Raw genomic sequence first — 10,000 nt, 5'->3', positions numbered from 1 at the left:
CACGTCGGTGATTAAACGAGCTTTTCTCCTCGTCTGTGTTGCACGGCAGCGTCAGTCATCGAGCGGGGTCACTAAAGTTCGTCTGGCTATTATTTCTGACCGTATTTGGAGAGCACAGGAGCAGGACGTTCGCCGTTCTCTGCCGGTCGCTGAATGGATGCAGCGTGACTGCGGGTACAGAGAGCGCCTCACCTCATCCAGAGCGCAGATGGCGCGGGCATGTGGGCGCAGGGCTTTGACTACTGTTTTCCAGTTTCTCCGGAATATTACACTCGAATGTGATCAGGAGCTCCGCCGTGTTTTTCCGACTGTACCACCGGTCTGCTGTACCACGCCGTGCTACGTTACCCTCGCTTTCACCGTTTCCAAAACACGGCGCCGCCCTCTTCCTCTTCCCTCCGACTCTTTTTCGGCGGGGCCGTGTGGAAAGTCCTGCACCACGCCGCCGTCAAAGTGATGGATCGCGGCCCGCTGCAGCGGGGCAGGAGGGTGTAAAACACACAGGACGTCTGTTCTGCCCTTCACACCACGCCCGCACGCGTGTGCAGGAGATGGTAGACGTTCCTCCCACCGCCTCCGAAACTGCCTCATCTACACCAACGGCATCATGTTTACTGTTTACACAGAATATCACATCACAGTAAAATACATCACATTCATTCACTGTCTGTTTTACCACAGCTTCATCCTGGTCAGGGTCGCGGTGGGTCTGATTCACTGGGCGAAAGGCGGGGTAGGAGGTTGCCAGTCTGTCATAGGGCAAAACACACACACACACACACACACACACACACACACACACACACACAAACAGAAGCACCCGAAGGAATCCACACAGACACAGGGAGAACATGCTAAATCCACACAGAAAGGACCCTGGCCGTCCTGGCAGGGAATCAAAAGACAAACAGACAGACAGATAGATTATAGATAGATAGACAGATAGATAATAGATAGACAGACAGATTATAGATAGACAGATAGGTTATAGACAAACAGGCAGACAGATAGATTATAGATAGATCAATTATAGATAGACAGACAGATTATAGATAGACAGACATATAGGTTATAGACAGACAGACATATAGGTTATAGACAGACAGATAGACAGATTATAGACAAACAGGCAGACAGATAGACAGACAGATTATAGATAGATCAATTATAGATAGATAAACAGACAGATACAGATTATAGACAGATAGGCAGACACACAGCACACACACACACACACACACACAGCACACACACACACACAGCACACACACACACACACACACACACAGCACACACACACACAGCACACACACACACACAGCACACACACACACACACACAGCACACACACACACACACACACAGCACACACACACACAGCACACACACAGCACACACACACACACAGCACACACACACACACACACACACACAGCACACACACACACACAGCACACACACACACACACACACACAGCACACACACACACACACAGCACACACACAGCACACACACACTAATTCTCTTTCCCTTTCTAACCCTGAAATAAATAAACACACACACACACACACAGCACACACACACACACACACACACACACAGCACACACACACACAGCACACACACACACATACACAGCACACACACACACACACTTATTCTCTTTCCCTTTCTAACCCTGAAATAAATAAACACACACACACACACACACACACACACAGAGGTGTGAGAGTTTCCTCCTCAGAAGCAGAAGTGACGCGTATCGTTGCGTCCACGCTAAGCTACGAGAGCGGCGTAACCTCAACACCCGTCTGGTTACAACTAACCGCCGCTAATCTGGGTGACACAACATCACGCCATGACTCGTTTCCGTCGCCCCTCGCGGTGGCAGCCGCTACATTCTCATGTTTACGACTTCCTCTTATAGTGAGGAGCGGAAGTGTGAATCACAGCTTCGTTTCTGCTTCACTGATACCACTGCTGCGTAGCATCACAGTTTAGTCATATCTGATTCCCTGATCGTATTTCACCTCTACTCCTCAGACACAGCCAATCATGTCTGTGTAGATTCTAACTCCATACAATCACTTCCCCAAGTTTAGGACGTTTCCCGTGTAATCTGCAATTTACTGTAAAATTTAAAATATAATGTTTGTGTTTAGCGATTTAACGTTTTCATTCGTGCAGCGTTCAAGTGTCTCACATTTACCGGTTCATCAGCACTATCAGGCGTCCTAGAGATCCTACAGCAATTCAGTCAGCAATCAATTAGTCAGAATGTCCAAGAGGTCAAAGTAAAGCAGCTGAAAACACGACAGACAGACAGATTGATAGATAGAGAAATAGATAGACAGACAGACAGACAGACAGATAGTAGATAGATAGATAGACAGACACACAGACAGATTATATATAGATAGACAGACAGACAGATAGATAGATAGATAGATAGACAGACAGACAGACAGACAGACAGACAGACAGATAGTAGATAGATAGATAGATAGATAGATAGATAGATAGATAGATAGATAGATAGACAGACAGACAGACAGACAGACAGATACACAGACAGACAGACAGACAGACAGACAGACAGACAGACAGATAGATAGATAGACAGACACACAGACAGATTATATATAGATAGACAGACAGACAGACATACAGATAGATAGATAGATAGATAGATAGATAGACAGACAGACAGACAGACAGACAGACAGACAGACAGACAGATAGATAGATAGACAGACACACAGACAGATTATATATAGATAGACAGACAGACAGACGGATAGATAGATAGATAGACAGACAGACAGACAGACAGACAGACAGACAGACAGACAGATGGATAGACAGACAGACAGACACAAACTGATTGAGTGTATATAATTCTCCCCCAGTGTCGGACCTCGACTGACTCTATACAACTCTATAATACCGTGTTATATTTGATATTATATAATTAAAGTCGTATGTCCTGCTAATGCTCTCGCTCCGTGTTCTGTAGGATGACGTGGACGGCTTAAGTCCTGTTCTCAGGGACAATCCACAGCTTCATGACGAGGTGAAGGGCTGGGTGAAAGATCAGAAGGTGCAGGAGATTTTTATGCAAGGTAAGACCGACCTCCTCCTCCTCCTCCTCCTCCTCCTCCTCCTCCTCCTCCTTCTTATCCGTGTTCCTCCCGAGCGAACAGCCAGCCCGAGTGTTCTGGTGGCTCATGGCAAACGTTCTTGTTTACAAAGACCGCAGCAGCATTCCAGCTCCGCAATTAGATATAATTGTTGAAGTTGGCAGCCGCAGAGGGACGGACGAATGGAAAGAATCTCCCAGCCAGAGGATTTGGTGGAGAAGTGGGCGGGGCGGCGAGGGAAAGCGGAGAGAGAGGGAACAGAGAGTGCAGAGTGTGGTTTGGTTCTGCATGTGAGGGATTCATCATGTTGTCGGTTTCAGCCTGTAAGGTTCGGACCTGTTTTAATGTAATTCCACCAGAGCAGCTTCAGACTGAAGCAGAATATTTACAGTGTGGGCACTCGGGTGGCACAGTGGTCCGTTATGGTACTATTATGGTACCACTAAAATACGGGGGCATCCAGGTTCAAATCTCAGAGGTGATTTAGATAAGCTGGACGTAAACATATCGTGCACTGGTGCTGGATTGTAGATGCAACACTGACGAGGATCTGGCAACCTCTGTAAAGCTCAGACGTCTATGATTGACCAGTTTGCTGTTTAATATAGTCGACAGTAATTTAATATAATATTTAATTTCCTTCAGGATCAATAAAGTATCTGTCAGTCTGTCTATCTGTCTGTCTGTCTATCTATCTATTTATCTGTCTATCTATTTGTCTAACTATCTACTTGTCTGTATATCTATCTGTCTATCTATCTATCTATCTATCTATCTATCTATCTATCTATCTATCTATCTATCTATCTATCTATCTATCTATCTATCTATCTATCATCTATCTATCTATCTATCTATCTATCTATCTATCTATCTATCTATCTATCTGTCTATCTTTTGATCTGTCTGTCTGTCTGTCTGTCTGTCTGTCTGTCTGTCTGTCTGTCTGTCTGTCTGTCTATCTATCTATCTATCTATCTATCTATCTATCTATCTATCTATCTATCTATCTATCTATCTATCTTTTGATCTGTCTATCTATCTGTCTGTCTATCTATCTGTCTATCTATGTATTGATCCGTTTATCTGTCTGTCTAACTACATATCTGTCTGTCTATCTATGTATCTATTGATCTATCTGTCTTTCTATAACCTGTGTCTATATATCTATCTGTAATCTATCTATTGATCTGTCTATCTGTCTGTATGTCTATCTATCTATCTATCTATCTATCTATCTATCTATCTATCTATCTATCTATCTATCTATCTATCTGTCTGTCTGTCTGTCTGTCTGTCTGTCCGTCTATTTATCTATCTGTCTGTCTCTCTGTCTATCTAGCTAATCTGTCTGTCTATAATCTATCTATCTATTTATTTATTGATCTGTCTAACTTTCTATCTGTCTGTCTATCTATCTGTCTGTCTATCTATTTAATCTATATGTCTGTATATCTAATCTGTCTGTCTGTCTGTCTGTCAAAAAACAACCATTATTAAAAAGCTAAACGTTTTAATGCAGATAGGAGATGTATAGTTTCATACAGCGCATGATCAGGGCTGCAGTGTCACCTGTCACCTGTAAACGCTGATATATGATCTGTCTACGGGGCTGCAGATGTACAGAAATATTAGTACTGAAGTCATAAACACGTCTGATGCGCTGATATCCGCTCGCCCCTCCCTCCCTCCCTCCCTCCCGTGCAGGTCCTTATTCGTTAAATGGATACCGCGTACGAGTTTACAGGCAGGACTCAGCCACCCAGTGGTTCACGGGCATCATCACCCACCACGACCTCTTCAGCCGCACTATGGTGGTAATGAACGACCAGGTAGGTCCGATCGGATCCGACGTCTCAATCAAAGCCGCGTTGTCGCGCCGGATCGGTTTCCGCTGACCGTATCGTATCGCCCGCGCTGATGTGTGCAGGTACTAGAGCCTCAGAACGTCGACCCCTCTATGATACAGATGACCTTTCTGGATGATGTGGTCCATTCTTTACTGAAAGGAGAGAACATAGGCATCACATCCAGACGGAGGTCACGCTCGAGCCAGAACAGCAACTCCGCCCATGTAAGTATCTCACAACCAACCACTTATGAGCATGTCTGGTTTTATGTTCAGTGCCTCTCGTGTCTGTAGCTAGCTTTAAAGTAAAGTTCCATCATTAACCAGAACTCTTCTGTTCCACTTCTGTTCTTTCTGTTTTGTTCTCTGAACATAAATTGGGGGACGTGCGAGCAGACCGCAGGAGGGAGACCAAGCGGCAACACAGCAAGCACTCAGGTACCGGGCCGCGCCCTCATCCCCTCCTCTTAAGAGCTTATTTAGAATCTGAATCTGCACATCTCTGTGTAATGATGATTATGATGTTCTTACTAGCTTCTTACGAGCAGAGCAGCCATAGGAGCCATTCTATCAGGCTCCACTTACCATATAGAAGCACATTGTAGTTCTACAATCACTGACTGTAGTCCATCTGTTTCATGCTGTTCTTCAATGGTCAGGACCCCCACAGGACCACCACAGAGCAGGTATTATTTAGGTGGTGGACGATTCTCAGCACTGCAGTGACACTGACATGGTGGTGGTGTGTTAGTGTGTGTTGTGCTGGTATGAGTAGAGTATTTAAACACCTCACTGTCACTGCTGGACTGAGAATCGTCCACCAACCAAAAATATCCAGCCAACAGCGCCCCGTGGGCAGCGTCCTGTGACCACTGATGAAGGTCTAGAAGATGACCGACTCAAACAGCAGCAATAGATGAGCGATCGTCTCTGACTTTACATCTACAAGGTGGACCGACTAGGTAGGAGTGTCTGATAGAGTGGACAGTGAGTGGACACGGTATTTAAAAATCCACTCATACCAGCACAACACACACTAACACACCAGCACCATGTCAGTGTCACTGCAGTGCTGAGAATGATCCACCACCTGAATAATACCTGCTCTGTGGTGGTCCTGACCATTGAAGAACAGCGTGAAACAGATGGACTACAGTCAGTGATTGTAGAACTACAAAGTGCTTCTATATGGAAAGTGGAGCTGATAAGATGGACAGTGAGTGTAGAAACAAGGATGATGGTTATAATGTTATGGCTGATCGGTGTATTTAGTACCAGTAGTGCTAGTGGATGTGCTTTAGAGAGCAAACACGGTCACAGTTGGGCGATGCTAATCCTCCTCCCTGTGTTTGGGTGTCGCCCGCAGGGTCACTACACGCGCGCCCAGGCCAACAGTCCCAGACCGGTCATGAACTCCTCGGGTTCCGCCCCAAAGCAAAGTTCTCAGGCCCAGCAACAGCAGTCCCAGCACGCACAACAGCAGCAATCCCAACAACAACAGCAGCAGCAACAGCAGCAGTTGTCGCCGGGGCAACAGCGAGGGTCCCGGTCCACACGCAGGAAGGGGTCGGACAGCAGCGTTCCAGACGACGACAAGATCAAAGAGGAGAAGATGGAGTCTGGATCGGGGAGAGGAGGTAACGAACGCGAACTGATTGAACTTTGACCCAGTTTACAGTTTGCTGACTTTTTTAAAGCTCCTCCAATGAGACGAACTGTTTGATATGACGCAGTTAAAGCGACTCAGGCCGTACGAACGAGGCTTAGCGTGACTTATTGTAGTAAATCACTGAGTGAGGAATTTCATTAGTGGAGAGAACTTATGAGCAGTAATAATTAGGAGATGTTTTTGAGGATCTGGCAACCTCTTTGTTGTGGATTCAACACTGTCAGGGATCTGGCAACCTTTTTAAAGCTCAGACGTCTATGATTGGGCAGTTTGCTGTTTAATATAATTGAAATTAATTTAATATAATATTTAATTTCAATAAATATTAATCAATAAAGTATCTGTCTATCTATCTATCTATCTATCTATCTATCTATCTATCTATCTATCTATCTATCTATCTATCTATCTATCTATCTATCTATCTATCTATCTATCTATCTTCTGTCTGTCTGTCTATATCTATCTATCTATCTATCTATCTATCTATCTATCTATCTATCTATCTATCTATCTATCTATCTATCTATCTATCTATCTTCTGTCTGTCTGTCTATATCTATTTATCTATATGTCTGTCTATCTGTCTGCCTGTCTGTCTGTCTGTCTGTCTATCGATTTATCTATCTGTCTGTCTGTCTGTCTATCTATCTATCTATGTCTATCTGTCTATATGTCTGTCTATCTGTCTGTCTATCTGTCTATCTGTCTGTCTTTCTGGCAACCTCAAGACCACAAGACTCGTCTTTAGAGCTAAAATACCCAAAAGAAGAGCAGCGCTGAAGTGATGAGATGATGCAGGACACAGTTTGTGTGAGCAGAGTTCTCGTGAGGCGTCGCCGTTCACACGCGTCTCTTTTATCTATTGCAGAAAATCCCAAAAACAAAACCAAACAGCTGAACAAGCGGAGGAAAGCCGAGGAAGAGGAGAAGAAGAGCGGCCTGAAGCGGATCAAAACCGAGGCGTCCGACCTTTCCGAGAGCAGCGACTCCGAGAACTCCACCAAGAGGCTCCAGGACTCGTCCTCCGAGCCCGGCTCCGAGAACGAGCTGAAGAGCAAGGGCGTTCCGAAAGACGCCGGCGAGGAGGACGAGGATACGTCCCGGAGCCGCAAGGCCGAGGAGGAGCCGGCCACCGATACGGACGCCAAACCGACCGGCATGGAGGTGGTGCCGTGCGGTCAGGGTGAACGCCAAGGGGAGGAGAGGAAATCTCCACGGCAGCCGTCCCCCGTACCCCCTGCGTGTTCGCAGCCCCAAAACCTGAGCTCTAACGAGGTCCAGGGCTGCATCGTGGAAATAAAAAGCACTGTGAAAACCTCACCCAAGGACCATTATGGCACCGGGGCGCCCGGGACGCACACGAGCGACACCGGGGCCTCCAGGGAGAGCTCCGACTCCGTGTCCGCACTGCTGGCCCCCGATGCCCGGCATTCGGTGCTCACCCCGTCACCCTCGGACCCCAGGAGGCCGGAAAGCGAGACGCAGCAGCAGCCGGGGCGGAATTCGGGCAGCAAGGTGGAATTTGGGCACTCCGAAGTGATCCGCCCGGTGACGTCGGTGAGCGAGTCGGCAGCCCTGGCCGAGCGGGAGAAGGTGCTGCGGCAGCAGCAGTACGCCTCCATCATGCCGTGCATCAACAACGTCTCGCTCGCCGAGGACGTCCGCAAGCCGCACAAGCTCAGCTCGTCGCCGGACGTGGCGAAGTCGCAGTCCAACCCCTCGCCCGACCTGCTCAAACCCAGGTGTAACCCCTCGCCGGACGCCATGAAGTCGAAGACTCACGGCGTCCTCGAGGCGCTGAAACCCAAACCGAACACATCACCCGAGGTCACGAAACACAAAGCACGCTACGCCCATAACGTCCAGACCTCCCGCTCCACCATCAAACAAGAGCCCGACGTCGTCTCCGGCTTCATGCGCGTCCCGGTCCGAGCCACGCCCTACGAGTCCGGCAAGAGCCCGCTCATCGTGGACAGAAACGAGCACTTCATGGTGTACCGCGACCCGGCGCTGGTGCGCCACGAGGCCGACGGCAACCACGTGGCCTACCTGCCCCCACACCTCCACTCCCTGCGCGGCTCCACCCACACCACGTGCCTGGCGCCCGGCCCGCACCCCCACTCCCACCTGCTGCCCGCGTCCTCGCTCGGCCCCCACCCGCACCACTCGGTTCACCACCCCTTGCTTCCCAACATTCTGACCGCCATGCCGCTGGGCGGCCACCCGCGCCTCGATTCGGGCGGACTCGGGCACCTGGCGCTGGCACACCACCACCCTCACCAGCAGCAGCAGTTCCTGCAGCAGCAGCACCCGCCGCCTTCGCTGCTGGCGCAGACGCACGGCGGCGCCCCCTACAACCAGCTCGGGCTCTATCCCATCATCTGGCAGTACCCCAACGGCACGCACTCCTACCCCCCCGGGCTCGGCATCCAGGTCAACTCGGACGCCAGCCTGTCCAGGGTAAGCGCAGGACGGGTCAATTTACTAGGTCAGATTGCCCGAATTTCTGAGTCTGCCAGGCTCTTAGTGCATGTTTATGTATATAACGATCATGTGTGTGCTTTACAGAACACCCCCAGCCCCTGGCTCCACCAGTCCCCCCCTATGTCCTCGACGGACGGCCTCGGAATCCTGAGCCACGTACCCGGTAGACCAGCGAGCGCCGAGCCCCACCGGACCCTCAAAATGAGCTCACACTCCAGTCCACCGCTCTCCAAAACCTCCATGGAGCCCCACAAAGAGTAAGTACACACGGACACGCCCGAAACCTCGCCGTTATACCACCTTGTGTCTAGTAAAGGGGCTGTTTAGTCACGAAATAATTGTGTGTTTATTACACTAGCCCGGATCTTAGCGGTACTACCGGCCGGCTGGGTGTCTGTACAGACACGTGGCTGTGTCTGAGGGGTTTGGGGGGTGGCTGACCCCCTGGTATACATTGGCACCGGGTAAACCGAACCCTGACTAGGATAAACCAGTTAACGAGTGTTCCCTCTTTCACCAGGGACCTGGACAGCAAGGTGTTCGTGGACCCCCTGCGTGGCCTGGTGACCCCCCACCTGAAGCAGGAGCCCGACCGTAGCCGGACGCCCACCAGCAAGGAGCTGCAGCGCCACTACATGGAGTCGCCGCACGGCAAGCAGCAGCAGGCACAACCGGACCGGGCCGCCAAGAACAAGGAAGAGAACTGGCGCATCCTCCAGGAGAGCATCGAGGTCGCCCCGTTCACCGCCAAGATCCGGGCGGGCGAGGCGGAGCGCGAACAGTACGCCCGCATCTCATCGCTCCCTCTCGGCGGCGCGCCCAAGGACGCGGAGCACCCGCCGGCAGAGCTGTAC

At 49.5% G+C, this 10,000-nt stretch overlaps 2 protein-coding genes across 4 annotated transcripts in view; one reads left to right on the top strand and one right to left on the bottom strand.

Annotated features, from left to right (window-relative positions):
* Positions 1 to 3,204, bottom strand: part of rpl38 (ribosomal protein L38) — a 302,538-nt gene extending 299,334 nt beyond the window's left edge. The window contains exon 1 of the mRNA XM_063002690.1: positions 3,201 to 3,204. The gene's annotated coding sequence lies outside the window, so the exon portion shown is untranslated. The remainder of the gene's footprint in view (positions 1 to 3,200) is intronic.
* Positions 1 to 10,000, top strand: part of jmjd1cb (jumonji domain containing 1Cb) — a 112,174-nt gene that overhangs the window by 70,109 nt on the left and 32,065 nt on the right. For all 3 annotated transcript variants that reach the window (XM_063002682.1, XM_063002683.1, XM_063002684.1), the window contains exons 4-11: positions 3,018 to 3,123; positions 4,849 to 4,973; positions 5,072 to 5,215; positions 5,387 to 5,428; positions 6,357 to 6,627; positions 7,531 to 9,122; positions 9,231 to 9,403; positions 9,667 to 10,000. The exon at positions 9,667 to 10,000 is cut by the window's right edge and continues 1,693 nt beyond it. In XM_063002682.1, the coding sequence (XP_062858752.1) occupies positions 3,018 to 3,123; positions 4,849 to 4,973; positions 5,072 to 5,215; positions 5,387 to 5,428; positions 6,357 to 6,627; positions 7,531 to 9,122; positions 9,231 to 9,403; positions 9,667 to 10,000 (2,787 nt within the window). The remainder of the gene's footprint in view (positions 1 to 3,017; positions 3,124 to 4,848; positions 4,974 to 5,071; positions 5,216 to 5,386; positions 5,429 to 6,356; positions 6,628 to 7,530; positions 9,123 to 9,230; positions 9,404 to 9,666) is intronic.

The sequence above is a fragment of the Trichomycterus rosablanca genome, chromosome 10 (assembly GCF_030014385.1).
Source record: "Trichomycterus rosablanca isolate fTriRos1 chromosome 10, fTriRos1.hap1, whole genome shotgun sequence".
In the NCBI taxonomy this organism is placed as follows: domain Eukaryota; kingdom Metazoa; phylum Chordata; class Actinopteri; order Siluriformes; family Trichomycteridae; genus Trichomycterus; species Trichomycterus rosablanca.
The sequence above is the reverse complement of the archived record's forward strand: the minus strand, read 5'-3'. Positions and strand labels throughout refer to the sequence as shown.